We start from the raw sequence: 15631 nt of genomic DNA, 5'->3' as shown, positions 1-15631 counted from the left end.
GTCCCTATTCTACTTTCGTATTTTCGCAAAAAATTTCCACGTCAGTTTTTTATACAGCGTGGTGCTCCTCATTTTTCCTGCCGGTTTCGGCTGAAGGGTTTTCGTCTTTTCTAGTAGATTACTTACTTTCTTGTAGGAGCTGCCTAGCATGGGCCAACTGGCCTACTGCAGTTATTCTATATTCGTATGTTCTTAAGAGTAGTCAGCCTGGAGGTACAGTTTTAACTGGTAACTCAGAAAACTCATTCCTACTTCACAACTAAGGCTCATCGAAGTTCATGCAACCAAGATTTAATATTCAAGTTGGGAGAATGGCCCGGTTGTGTCAGCTAAAAACAAACCGATTATAATAGTAGGGGGTAAAAAGAGAGTGGATGAGGAATTTGGAAGGAATTTGAGTGTAATGTGGAGGGACTGTAAGAGAATGTTCTGGAAAGAGGTGAAGAGAGTAAGACAGGGTGGCAGTGAAGTTAGCAGGGCAGTGAAAGATAAAAATGGTAGATTACTAGAGGAGAAAGGAGAAAAAGTGAGCAGATGGAGAGAACAGTTTAAGGAATTGTTGAACATAGGGAATGGAAGTAATGCGAGTATAAATGGTTGAGGAATGGCTGGGAGGAAGGAGGGAGGTGAGAAGACAGGAAGAAATCAGTATGATAGAAGTTGTGGAAGCAATGAAGAAAGTCAATTGGGGAAAGCCCCAGGAATTGATGGAGTCAGTGGTGAAATGCTTAAGCATGGGGGATAGATAGTAGTAGAATGGATGTGGAAGATGTGCAGATTGGCCTGGGAGGAAGGTAGAATCCCGGAGGATTGGAAGTCAGGTATAATTATTCCCTTGTACAAAGGAGAAGGGGAAAAAGAAGTGTGTGGTAATCATAGGGGCATTTGTCTTCTTAGTGTAACAGGAAAAGTGTATGGTAGGATACTTATTGACAGAGTTAGGGAAATAACAGAGGAATTAGTTGAAGAACAGGGAGGCTTTAGGAAGGGAAGAGGTTGTGTAGATCATATATTCATTCTTAGATCTTCAGTAGAAAAGTTTCTAGAGAAGGAAAAGAAGTTGTATGCGGCCTTCATGGATTTGGAGAAAGCATATAACAGGGTGGACAGGCAAGGATTGTGGAAAGTATTAAGAATATATGGAGTAGATGGGAAGTTGTTGAATACTGTGAAGAATATGTATGATGGTGCTAAGGCTGTAGTTCGTGTGGATGGTGAAGTGAGAGAATTTTTCTCATTGAAGGTTGGGTTGAAGCAGGGATGTGTCATGTCTCCATGGTTGTTCAATCTGTACATGGATGGGGGTAATAAAAGAAATATAAGATAGGGCAGTAGATATTGGACTGGCCCTAGTTAAGAGTGTAGTGTTTGGAAACTCCCTGTACTGTTATTTGCAGATGATACTGTGTTGTTAAGTGAAGACGAAGGGGAGCTGCAAGGCATGGTGGATGAGTTTGGAAGTGTGCAAGAAACGGAATCTAAAGGTGAATGTAGGGAAGAGTAAAGTGATGGTCTTTGACAGAAGTGAAGCCAGTGAATGTACAGCGAGGTTGGATGGTGAGGAGATGGAAAATGTGAGTACGTTTAAGTACTTGGGGAGTGTGATGAGTAAGGATGGAAGTTTGGAGGGTGAAGTGCTTGAAAGGGCACAACAAGGAAGAAAGGTTGCTGGTTCCTTGAAGGCAGTGATAAGAAACAGGGGAAGTGAGCATGGAAGTGAAAAAGTTGCTGCATGACAGTATTGTGATACCAACTCTAACGTATGGAAGTGAAGCTTGGACGTTGTTGGAAGGACACAAGTAAAGAGTGAGAGCAGTGGAAATGAGTTATTTAAGAGGAGCCTGTAGAGTCATATGGAGAGACAGGCTGACAAATGAGGATATAAAGGAGCGTTGTGGTGTGGATGTGGATGTGATAGGAAGCGTTAGGAGCAACACACTGAGGTGGTTTGGCCATGTGGAGAGGATGGAGGGTGAGAGACTGACGAGGAGAGTGTATGTGAGTGAGGTGGAGGGGGGAGAGGGAGGGGGAGGCCGAGGATGAGATGGAGGGATGGAGTGGAGAGGTATATGAGAGATGGGGGTGTGAGTTGGGAACAGGGCAGTGAAATGGCGGGGGACAGGGCGATGTGGAGGCGATTTGTTTGTGGCCACCCCAAACGGGATTGGGGCGTCTGGTAATAGATAGATAGATAGAGTAGGACTGACTGAGTGACCGTGAAGTTCCCAGTCATTTACTCCACCCACCGCACTACAAGACCGAATACCACTGAAGCTGACTGTAGGGTTGCGTCGTTAAAACTGAGTTCGCTAAGGTGTGGACGAGGTAGAATTTTTTAACAATAAGTTATTAAGTATGTGACGATGATAGAACTCGAGTGTGTTGATGGTAGAGCATGTCTTGATCTTGCTGTAATTTCTGACGGGATAATAAAAGAACAAACATGATCTGATGATAGAATATGTCTCATCTTTCTGTATGGTTGCTGACTACACTTTAAATGTTGGATGCAGGCTGAGGACATCTAACAGTATCAGATGTTCCACTGAATGACCGTCAGAAATTAAAGGCTTGCTCACACTTTTCCCCCTCAGTTTTAAGGACGTACTCATAATGGCATGGGAACCTTCGTAGCACCTCTTTCTTGGTGATTTAGTTTGCTTATTTCACCTTAACATTATCTTGTATACTCTTATATCGTCTTTATATCGATACCGGTGAACTTTTTATCGGTAATATGCAATGGGAAAGTCGGGTGGAATGTAGCCTACTTAATGAATTGCGATGAAAGAGGTGCTACGAAATTACTAAAGCCACTTATACGATGCTAAATAAGACACCGTCGGTGGGCAGGTGTATGAAAGGTGGTAGCACATGTGTTTGGGAGGCGACAGGTGTGACGACGGATGTGTCAATATATTTTATTTCCTTTTTTCCCTTTTTTATAATAATAAGAAGTGTGGCAGCAAATAATGAAGATGTGATGAGAGACGGTGTGGTGGTGGTGGTGACAGGCATGAACTCATCCTCGACTCGCAGTCTTTCACATGCCCATACTCCCTCACTGTAACCAGTCACCATAATTTTGACTGGGAGTGGACCAAAGACTAATTTGTCAAGTTGAGAGTTTCTGATTCCACGTCCATCCAGATACTGAAATAGGACTCCACAACAGTTGCCCTGAAAAATAAATAAATTAATTAATGAATGAGTGAATAATGAAAGAAAGAAAGAAAGAAGTAAAGATAACTGAAATTACATTGACATATACCTTATCATATTCACCATAATTATTATCATCATTAGCAGCAGCGAAAAAATGAGTTTGGAGAAATTACAGAACCTTCCATTATTCATTTTTCCATTAATAGGAATAATAAGAATGAAAAAAGAAAAGTAATTATCATAATCATTATCATCATCATCAACAGCAAGCAAAGTAAGAGAATTTGGAGCTGTTAGTCATCATATTCATTGTAATTGTTATCCTCAGCAACAGAAAATATGAAGAGTTTGGAAAAGGTCATTTTAGCCATCATCATCATCATCATCATCATCAACTATAACATCATCGTCATCATCATCATCAACAACAATATCGTCATCATCAGTATCGTCATCATCATCATTGTTGTCAATTCTTGCTACATCCAAACTATTTTACTGAACCTGGGAAAGATCTGTCCTGAAGGAGTTAAGGAAGGTTTAAGGCTGTGTTTAATTCTTCCAATTCGAAAAGTCTCCCCCATGCAGATCAATATTCTCTGGAGACAACGAAGATAAAATAAAAATAAGATGATCGTACTGAAGGGGTTAGAATACATGACCTATAGTGCGTTTGTTCTGATCTGATGAAATCCCTAACCTATATCAGCTCAGTTGATGGCCAAGTGTAGTCAGACTGGGATGTTTATTGGACAAGTAACCGAAGAGACTCATTTCTATCTCTTAACTAAGATTCATTGTGTTTAATGAATACCCCCCCTTTCTCTCTCTCTCTCTCTCCTAACCTGAACTTGACGGGTCCTGTGAAATTGGCAGGAACCCAGAGCGCTGTCACCTGTTCCTTATCGCTGCTGTCTCGGTGCTGCACGGCGCCCTGAAAACACACCCATTATTATTATTATTATTGTTGTTGTTGTTGTTGTTGTTGTTTTATTGCTCCCAGCCCCTAATATCCTTAATCTCACACGCTTTGTCAGAAATAAGTTTAACATATCATCATTTATTTATGTTTCCAGAGAACTTACATTACATTAGTCAAACTGGCACAATGACTCAGTAGTGTCGCACAGTAGTTTAACAGATTACAAAAATACAGCAAGTTTGTAACTGAATAGCCAGGGTCTGGGTTTACAGACATACTGGTACTTATGATCAGTTCCCTGTCATAACTGTGATTTGTTTTCCAAGGGAGGGCTAGGAAAGAAGAGTGCAAAGTCTACTCGTGTCTCCTGTTACTCCTACAAAATCATTAGTGTATACAACAGAAAAAAAAAAAAAAAATCTCGTTGGCTTATATACAGTACTCGTATTTGTTTTGGCACGAACGACAAGGAAAGGAGCGTGCAAAGTTGTCCAGTGCAAAAGCAAAATCTAAGTTACGACTGGGAATCGGTCTTAACTATGTTTGAAAGTACTGTCTGACACACCTTGAATGGCACTCACCCCCTTGAAGGAACATGAGATGATCCTTCCTGCGTCCTGCACGTCGTCGAAACGACCCACTCGGCGGCCATCAGCGTCCCTCGCCTGCAGCAAGAACCCTCTGAACTGACGTCCACTCTTACCGATCACCGTCACTGCAGACAAAGCGGGTTGATTGACTGATGGATGGATGGTTGCATAAATCAGTGGATGATTGGAGTGACGAGTGGGTGGATGGATGGATGTATAGGATGGCGGGTGAACTGATGACTGAGTGATGAAAGAACTGAATGCATGATTAACTTGGTGGGTTGATTGACGACTGAGTGATGAACGGATTGAATGAATGAATGACTTGTTGATTAACAGACTGATTGATGAATGAATTAATCAGAAAAGGACCCAGCATTTCATTTGGACGAAGTCAATGGAACTGTCTCCTTCTGTCTGTATTTCTTAGTCCCTATGATCTCAAGTCTTTCAAATCCATTGTGTCCAAGCATCTCGAAATGAACGGATCTTGAATATGGCTCTCTTATTTTTTTTTTCCTTGGAGGGAACAATTTGCGGTCTCCTGGCCTTTGGTTCCTTCTTCCTTGCATAAAAAAAAAAAAAAAAATTGTCACAGCTCTGTTCTTCCAAGTACACCACCTCTTGCGACAAAACCCTCCTCCCCCCTCCCTACACACACTGGTTAAGCAGAAAACTCGTAAACTTCTGTTGCATTTGGACTGAAAACTGTGCAGGAATCAGTTCCTCTCTAGTCCACTCTCTAAGCAATAATATCTCCCTGTCCTGATGTCCTACAGTGAGTCTAGTCAAAGTGTGTCCTGCTGACCTTCCCGGGTCACTCTTACCTAGACTTGTTTCCCCTGTAATAGCACGGCTGGCAGCATTTTCATTCTTTTTTCTCGCGCCACATGCTACGGGCTTCTTTGCCTTACTAAACCATTTTTTTTTTATATATGTATGTATATGTATACTAGTATATGTATGTGTCTATGTATACGTGTATATACAGTATATGTATATCTTTGTATATGCATGTACGAGTATCATATGCATACAAGCCTGTGTGTGTGTTCTTACCTAATTGTTCTTACCTAATTGTATCTTTACAGGAATGAGTCAAGCTCGTACTGTCCCGTGTCTTAAACCATATTTATCGTACATATCCTTAAATTTGTGAATTGTTTTGGCACACACTATTTCATTCGGTAGTGCATTCCATTGATCAATTGCTCTGTTTGGGAAACTGAATTTCCTTACGTCTTTATCACCTCTCTTCTTATGCAGTTTTTTTGCAGTGTCCTCTTGCTGATGCTTCTCCATATGTTAAGTAATCATTTATGTCTATTTTCTCCTTTCCTGATATGCACTTATATAGCATTATCATGTCACCTCTTTTCCTTCTCTCCTGTTGTGTTGGTAGATTCAGTTTATTTAGTCTTTCTTCGTAGCTTAGGTCCCTTAAGCTTGGTATCCATCTTGTAGCGGCCCTTTAAACTTTTTCAATCTTGTCTATATGCTTTTTGAGATGAGGACTCCAGACTATTGATGCATATTCCAGGGTTGGTCTAATGAATGATGTTATAATCCTTCTTAGCATGTCTTCATTTATGTATGTGAATGCTATTCTCATATTTGCAAGCAGTGTATACATGTTCCGTACCTTCTCACTGATGTGGTCAGCCGGAGATAGTCTGTTATTGATAATCACACCTAGGTCTTTCTCTCTTTCTGATGTGTATAGGGTTTTATTTCCTAACTTATAATCCCAATCAGGTCTTTTTCCACTTTTACCAAACTTGATTACATGACACTTGTCCACATTGAATTCCATTTGCCATGTACTACTCCATTCATGAAGTTTATTTAATTCTTCTTGTAGCTCCCTACAAGAGTCTGTGCTAGTAATTCTCCTTTGTATTTTTGCATCATCTGCAAACATATTCAGATAGGTCTCATTTCCAGTGTTACTGTTTATATCATTTATGTACACTAAAAACATGATTGGTGCCAGCACCGAACCCTGTGGTACTCCACTAGTCACTTCTTTCCATGATGAGTAGTTTCCTCTTAGTACTGTCCTCATTTCTCTTTTTATGAGAAAGTCTTGCATCCAACAAAACAGTTTGCCTCGAATTCCTCCTTGATGGTACAGCTTCCATAAAAGTCTTTGGTGTGGTACTGTGTCAAAAGCTTTCTTGAAATCTAAATAGATACTGTCCACCCATCCTTCCCTTTCCTGTATTGTGTTTGTTACTCTGTCATAGTAGCTCAACAGATTAGTAACACATGATTTTCCTTTTCTTAAACCAAACTGTCTTTCTGTTATCATACTGTGTTTTTCTAGATGATTTACCCAAGCTTTTCTTATAAGTTTTTCTAATACCTTGCTTACAACACTAGTCAGTGATACTGGTCGGTAGTTGAGAGGATTTTGTCTATTTCCTTTCTTGAATAAGGGGACTATATTTGCTTTTTTCCAAATATCAGGTAGTTTACCTTGACTCAAAGATTTCTTGAAAATTAAAAATAATGGTTTACTTAACTCATTTGCACATTCTCGTAACACCCAACATGAAATTTCATCAGGACCACTTGCTTTTCCTCTGTCTAATCCACTTAACTCCTCTTGTATTACTTTTTCTGCTATTTGTATATCTGGTAGTATGTGTGGACATGCGTGTTCCACATAGTCTCTCTCAAAATTTTTTTCTTCTGTAAAAACTAATTGGAAATTCTTATTTAGTGCTTCACAAATATCTTTCTCTTGTGTATACGTGATTCCCTCGTCCGTAATGGATTGTATTATATCTTTTATTTTGGTTTTGCTTCTGATATAGCTGTAAAACAGCTTTGGTTGATCACTACTTTTATTTATTATATCCTCCTCAAACTGTTTTTGGGCTTCCCTCCTTATTCTTGTATAGTCGTTTCTTGCCTGTTTGTAATTATTATACGCCCTTTCACTATTGTGTCTTCTGTATCTATTCCACAACAAATCTCTTCTTTCTTTTGATTTTTTACATTCTGTATTGAACCATTTCTGTATTTTCTTATCTGCTTCTTTGTGCTGTGGGATGTACTTCTGGACTCCTATTTCATAAAATTCACAAAATTTTTTATATACAGCATTTAAATCTTGTCCTCTAAGCTCATTTTCCCAATCAACTTCTAAGAAATACTTCTTTAGGTCTTGATAATTTCCCTTTTTATAGTTTAGTCTCTTTTTGTAACTGTCATTGCTGTTTACTATGTCATATGCTATCCTGAATTTATAATTTAGTACTGCATGATCGCTTTTGCCGAGTGGAGGGTGATATATTAAACTGTCAATGTCATTTTCTTGCCTAGTAAATATTAGATCTAGCACTGAAGGTACATCAAGTCCTCTTTTTCTAGTGGTTTCCCTCACATGTTGCGTTAAGAAAAACTCTTGTACGAGATCCAGGAGCTTTTGGTCCCAACAGCTTTCTTGGCATTTATATCTAGAGTATTCCAATTTATATTTGTATTGAAATCCCCAGTTAGTATAATTCTTTCCGATTTCTCTTCCATTTTATGTAGCAAGGATCTTATACTATGAATTGTACTCTCTGCTAGGTCCTCATATTCGTCTCTTTCCCATGTGTTTGATCTGGGTGGCATGTACAAATTGGCTACAATTACTTTACCTTCAGATGTGTCGATCTCTACTGCAATCAGTTCTACTTGTGATGGTATATCTAGGTTTATTTCCTTGACTTTTAGATTTTTCTTAGTTAATATTATAATTCCTCCTCCTTTTTTTAAATTTCTGTCTCTTCTCCATATATTGTATTCCTCTAAGTTTAGTATGTCACTGGATATCCTTGGTGTTAATTTTGTCTCAGTTAAGCATATTATTTGTGGTTCATTTTCTCTGACATAATCATTCATCTCTAATAATTTAGATACCATTCCATCCACATTTGAGTACATCAACTTTATCATCTTGTTTATATACTTGCCATGACATGGTTCTACTAACTTCCTCCTTTTTCTTCCATCCTGTTTGTGTTCCACTTTCGTACCAGCAATCCTATTACTTTGTAAAAAAAAATTCTTCTCCTCTTCTGATCTTCCCTCATTTTTTGTTTTTGCTTCCTCCCTTTTCTCTTTCAGTAATTCCAGTTCCTCTTGTGTTAGGCATCTTTTTATCCATACGTTTTTGAACTCCTCTTTTTCCATAAGATTCTTTGCATTTTTTAGTATCTCTTCCACAGTGTTTACACTCTGGAAAGTCACCTTTAGAGGTCTTGTCTTGCTTTTCTCGTATTTCCCTAACCTTTTGTGTTCCTCTATGTCCTTACTACAGATTTCCTCTGATACTTCTTTCAGTAAGCTCATTACATTTGCCATCTCCTTTTTGTCTCTAGTGATCTTGTTTTTAATTTCTTCCTCTTCTATACCAGTGATTACTATTGATTTACTTATTTCTACTGAATCTCTGACTAACTTTGGATTGTTTTGGATTATTCTTTTCACTTCCTTTTTAATACTTTTTTCCTCCGCCCTTGTTTCTAAGTCTTTCTTTACTTTCACCATTTCAGCATACGTGGTTTCTACATCATTTTTGTAGCTTTGCACAGCTTCATTCACCTGTGTTATCTTCTCCTCAATATCACTGCTCTGGTCCATAAGACTGCTTGCTTGTCTAATTGTCTCTGTGTCATTTTTTAACTCTTCCATAACACTCTCGTGATTGACTACTGTACTTCCCATTTCACTCACTTTCTTCCTAAGCGTACTCAATTCCACTGTTACCAGTTCACTGATGGTTGTGTCTTTCTTATTGGCCTCCCTTCCTAGTTTTTCTATCTCTTCCTTTTGCAAGTGCATTTGCTTCTTTATTTCATCAATTTCATTTTTGAAAGCCATTTCTAGATTGTGTACACGTTCAACCAGTCTATTGTGAGTCTCCACTTCAACCAGTTTTTGGTAGAAATCATCATTTTGCTTTTTACTTTTATCCCTTTTCTTTTCCAAATTTGTTCTACTGAAGTATGTATCCATTTTGTAATACTAAATGAACAGAGTATGTACTTACACTTTCCCCGTGTTGCTGTAGTATAAACAAACCCAGCTGACTCAACGCATCGTGGTTCTATGTTCTGTTTGAACCAGTCTTATTTAAACTTATTATTTCTTTTCCTTTAATAATGAAAAATCATTTAGTCTAACCTGGTACAGAGCTTGACTCATTCAAAGATACTTATTTAGGTAATGCCTCTGGCCGTGTTGGTCTGGTATGGAACGCCGGTGACGGACGTCTACCCCCGACGATGCCCTCTGTGTGTGTGTGTGTGTGTGTTGTCCACACGCACACATCAGCAGGGATGTTCTGCCCAGAGACCCAATATATCGTACCGTAGCATGAAAATTATCGTATCTTACCCTAAAATTATCGTACAGGTAAATTTTCAATTAAAACAAGTTACCAGACGAGATGGTGTGTAAAAAAAGGTATGATGAAATGGTATATGTACACGGGGCATCATGAGCTTGACTGAGTCAATCCAGGAGAATCACAATTAGGTGAATACAAACTAGTAATTAAGACGGTACATTACTTTTGCCTTCCTTACACTCACGTTTCCCGGTAAGAAATTAAGAATATCCTACAAAGCTTTATGTATACCAGCATATCAACTGTACTTACGACTTTACTGAAGTCCTATACAAAGTTGCAGAGTGGGTAGTGGGTACTGCAGCACTACAGCTTGGCCAGGGCATTGAACCAGACCACTACCAAGCACCAAGTAAAGTTTGAACTTCTAAGTCCTTGACATTTATGGGGTCGGCCGGGCTTGGCCCTGACCTCCCATGGGACTGGGAGGGGAAAGGAATTTCGTGAGTGACTCAGGGGAAGCGTGGGTTACTGGGGTGTGGGCACAATGAACCGTGTGGCGGGAAGTGAGTGTTGTTAACCTGCAGTATATATAAAAAAAAAAAAAAAATCTAGAGAAGCTGAAATAGACAAAAATTATCGTATATTTTGAATGTGATATCGTACATCGTACAAGCATCCCAAATTATAGTACAAATACGATAATTATCGTACGTAGAACATCCCTGCACATCAGGTGCATGTGCATGTATTGCCCTAGTGCTGGGATTTTGAATCAAGAGGTAATTTTAAAATGCATATGGTTTTTTTCTATCTATCTACCTGTGTATGTGACTATGGGTATGTGGCTGTTTAGGGTGTATATGTATATGTATGTCTCCCTGTCTATGTATATATGAATATATCATAAATATGTGCGTCTTGCATATGTATGTGTATGCACGCCTGTACACATACCCATATCTTTAAGCATGCTCACCTATCCTGTACATGCAGTATGTCTGTGGCTACATGTGCGTGAATGTATTCATATATGTATAGATATATACGTATATGTATGTGTCCATATGTGCCTCTCACTGCATACGTATGTACACACGTGTGTATCTATGTACAGTACCACTTTACTCATCTCAAAACACGTAATAATAATTACTGTAACAACTTTCTACCATGTATGTGCCATTCTATGTCTTTGTTCATTATTGTGCTTGTAATAATAATTACTTCTATACCTTCTATGCTCTAAGATACCGATTCCCCCCCCCCTGCTCTCATGCACCCCACCCCCTCCTGCTTGACCTTCAGGGACAGTGTTTCCCAGAGTGTTGGGGGCTTGTACTGAATGCTAAATAAACAACCCCCCCAAAAAAAAAAAAAAAAAATCCCTCTGTGCCAACAACAGTAATTTTTCCCTGATGCGTTTTCAGCTACATCGTTCCCACAGCGTTAAGGCTTCTATTTAAGTAAATAAATAAATAAAAAAACAGAAACAAGAAAAATCCTTGAGTCTACATGGATCAAGTCCTAACTTAAAAGTATTTGTCTGTGAATGAGTGGAAACTTCCCATAGCAAGGCACAGTAGCCTTTCTCGAACATGACGTTATGAGCAATTCTCTACTCAAATTTGCTGTAGCAGGAAGAATAAAGAGTGTAGAATCTTTGTGTCTCCTGTTCATTCTGGAAAAATAGACTAGTATGTTTGTTAAGATTTTTTTAAGGCAGTACAAGGAAAAGAAGGAAAATAATGCAGAAACTTCACATTTCTCGTTCTTTCTTAAAAAAAAAAAAAAAGTCAGAAAATCGGTCGTAAATACATCTGAGAATGCCAGTCGACCTGGGCATTTTTATTTATTTATTTGTTTATTATTTATTAATTTTTTGGCAGCTGCACTTTCAGTTCTTACTGCTCTCTGTGTGTGGGTAAGGTTCATCTACAGAAGCAAAGCACCTTTTCAGGCCTGAGTGGCGGTATTCTGGACACACGTTCACCCGTCCAAAGTCATACTGGTTGCGTGTCTGTCGACCGGATTCTATCATAGCTGTCATTGCATCTTTTCCCTCGCTATTTATAATTTATTTTCCACATTATACGTCCAAATCTTTCTGTATGCTCCTGACGCAAACTGTGTTGATATTAAAACCATAGAAACAAGTGCATTCAGTATTGCCATGCAATACAAAGTCCCCTTCCGGATAATGACCATACATATGTAATTGACCTTCAGAGTAGATGGCTGGTTGTTCTGCGCGACACACCGTCATGGTATGGGAAACAAATGTTTGAAGTTATATCAAAATCTGTCCATGCATGTGGAAGTTACAGAGCGGACACGAATGTAGGTATGGCTGTTAACTATGGCAACACCCGACCTTGTTTGAGCCCCAAGTGTGACCTTGGGAGAAGATGGCTGGTAGCTGCGCGCGAGACACCGTCATGATATGGGGAACAATTGTGTGAAATTGTATCAAAATCTGTCGATGTGAATGGAACAGAGTAGACACGAAATTTCAAACGGACTGACATACTGACGGAATCGTGCAAACCTGTAGTCCCCGACCGGTTTCACCGATAAGGGACTAATAGCAAGAAGATAAATTATTAAGGTATAGTAGTCATTATACTGTAAATCGTATAAGGAGGAGGTATTCTGAAATTATCCAAAGCTACTAAGAATACAATCTTGGCCATGCACAGGCTTACAATATAGCCTATGTAGCCTACAGAGTGGTCCATATATTACGCATCCCAGTTCTCGTGTGTTGCGGGAACGGCTGTCCCGTGTCCACCTTGGATCATTTTCTACTTCGCACAACGCATCTCTTGCTTTACGCTATTGGCTTTCATATGCCCGCAGTTTGGGTAATAGCTGACCAAAAATTTCTCGAAGAGGCCAAAATATCCGCGCTCCGTACATCAGCACAGTGAGCAATCCTCGCAATACACAAGAACTGGCATGCCTATTATATGGACCACCCTGCCTATCAATGCAAGTCAGTGTAGCCCCACACTCACCATAGTAGCCGTTCTTCCTGGGCGTGATGCGGACGTTGTAAGGCGGAGGGGTGACTTGGACGACAGTGAGGTGTCCTGGTCGCATGGAGTCGCAGGCCGCTGTCACTTCCTCTCTGCTGTAACACTCTACCTTTCCCACCATCAGCACAGGTAGTATCACCAGCCATGCCCGGAACACCTGCACGATCGCCATGTTAACCATTCTCTGAGGGAGAGAAAACGAAATGTATGAAAGCAAAATAGATTCGTGTTCTAAATGGGCTTTGAAGATTTCGTCGCACTTCCCCCTTAAAGATTTATTTTACACATTACACCTCCGTAACCCCTTGTAAGTTACTGATGCAAACTAAGTATGTATGGGGGATTACAGCTTTTACTCTCTGGCCGCTTAATGAACTTGTGTATTTAATATTATTGGCCTCCTGTGAAACCCTCTTTGTTGTCCCCACACACGCAGCATCCACCACTGTAGTTCATTCACCTTAATTTAGTGGAGATTTACGTCCTTTTTCAGCTTATTTCCTGTAGTTCAGTGACCGAAGATGGTGGAATATGATAATACGACGGCCTTGCATCCTTGCCATAGCACTTTTTCGTGAGTAGCACGTCATTCCAGTTGCATTCCAATAGCATTCAGGATGGATACATTATACCTTACGTCCAGTAAAGATGAAAAGAGGATGACATTACCCACGGCCATATCTGTCCGCTCACGATCTTGTTCTTTGACGTAGGAGAGAGAGAGAGAGAGAGAGAGAGAGAGAGAGAGAGAGAGAGAGAGAGAGAGAGAGATAAAAAAAAAAAATGTAGGTTACATGCAAACAAGCAAAAGTTCGCCGAAAGGGTGGGGGTGGGGGATAATTTCACAGGGGGAGTATTTATGAGGTGTAAGGCTGCATATACAGCACACCAAACGAGCCGAATCAAGATGGGTCGTGACTCGTCTTGTAAAGGGGGAGGGAAGTAAATCCACGGGACGAATATTTATGAGGTGCTAGGCTACGTTTACACCAAACCAGAGGAATAGAGTCAAGATGAGTCGAGCCGAGTCACCGCAAGTCAAGTCATGGATATGACTAGACTCCGTCACTGCAAGTCCATAGTGGTGAGAGCAACGTTATCATCATACAAGTTGAAGACTTAATTAATTTAGTTCGGAAGCAACCTGCTTTACATGATCTAAGCCATCGAAGGCATCGAAATCGCGATGTGATCTCTGCTACAGGAGGTTGCTACTGAACTTAAGTGTACAGGTAACTCTTTATTAAATAAAGAGTCCGTTCACCTTTTCTGTCTCTGTTTCATCACTGGATTCACAGACGCTTGAGTGTAACATAGCGAGCTGTGGTGTATAATATCATTCATGTGTTGGTGATAATATGCATCTTTTTCCACCAAGTCTCATTCACGTATCAATGAATCCAGCAGTGAGAAAACAAGATGGGAGGCGAACGGACTTTTGTACATTCAACTTCACATGCATAAACAGCGTACATAATTTAAAGTGTCATATGAAGAAATAAATTGGTAAGGAGGAGGTGTTAGGGAGATACAGTACCTTACCTGACCAGAAGACGAGTCCAGGTGTTTCAAGGCTTCTATGAATGCCCTATCGACTGCACGGGGGCCAACGAGGCAAACATTGATTTTAAACAAGTCACACTCTTCCCCGAGAACTTGACATGCAGCAATCAAATTCACATCCAGGTCCCCAATTTTACTAACGGGTGAAGGGGAACAGTGGAAAAACAAACACGTGTACTATTAGGTCAGGTACAAATTTATCGCCTAATATTTCACTCCCTCTGCTTGCCACTTTCCTCTGGTGGCTAATATTCCTAAGGTGAAAGAAGCTTGCATATTTCTCTTCCCATGGGGGTAAGTGGTGGTGGCTATCATCCACTCAGTTGATGTAGTGCTGCCTACTTCTTCTTTCACCTTTATCATTCATTTTCTGTATCTACCTTCTTCTCTTCAAATTTCTTTCATCCTTCCTGTTACTTTTTATATATATCTTCTTTCCAGTTCAGATGACTGTACACTGAATGACAAGCTTAATGTGTTTCTGTAACCCAGGAAACCTTTTACAGAGCTGAGTGGTAATCATATAACCAAACAGCTGGGTGTTGTAGAGCCTACTATGGTGCTCCTTTTAGCGGGGTGGAGCAACACTGGCAGCGTCCATCCGGGAACCAGATCCCCACACTCCTCCCAGATCGGTTCACTGCACAAGTTGGTCCTGCAGGGAAGGTTGCTTGCCTAAAGTTGCTGGATCTACTTGGCCAGACAGACTGAGGGGATTCAACAGCAACAACAACTACTCTTCCCGTAAATGATTCTCTTCGATATTACTCGTCAGGGAAGGCAAAGGACACGCTCAAGTGTGAAGCTGACGTTGTGGAATAATAGCCTAGGCGATTTTTTGTCTTACTACTCTGTGACAAGGGACGGACTGCATGTTGTTGGCGAAGGTATGACCGAGGCACTAAGAGGCAGAGTCACAGGGGACGCACTTTCACCCAGCCTTTCCCTTCTCTCCTGTCTACACACACACACACACACACACACACACACACACACACACACGCACGCA

The 15631-nt window shown here is 40.2% G+C and overlaps 1 protein-coding gene across 1 annotated transcript; it reads right to left on the bottom strand.

Annotated features, from left to right (window-relative positions):
- Positions 1 to 3038: 3038 nt before the first annotated feature.
- l(2)34Fc (reeler domain-containing lethal (2) 34Fc) lies at positions 3039 to 13208 on the bottom strand. Its single transcript, XM_080268507.1, has 4 exons — positions 13039 to 13208; positions 4669 to 4802; positions 4011 to 4099; positions 3039 to 3180 (listed from the first exon to the last, which is right to left on the bottom strand). Exons 1-4 carry the CDS (start codon positions 13178 to 13180, stop codon positions 3108 to 3110), a joined length of 438 nt encoding a protein of 145 aa, XP_080124633.1. The 5' UTR covers positions 13181 to 13208; the 3' UTR covers positions 3039 to 3107.
- Between the last annotated feature and the right edge of the window lie 2423 nt (positions 13209 to 15631).

Source organism: Coenobita brevimanus, chromosome 28 (genome assembly GCF_032717465.1).
Source record: "Coenobita brevimanus isolate Jiangsu-jjx chromosome 28, ASM3271746v2, whole genome shotgun sequence".
NCBI lineage: Eukaryota > Metazoa > Arthropoda > Malacostraca > Decapoda > Coenobitidae > Coenobita > Coenobita brevimanus.
The sequence above is the reverse complement of the archived record's forward strand: the minus strand, read 5'-3'. Positions and strand labels throughout refer to the sequence as shown.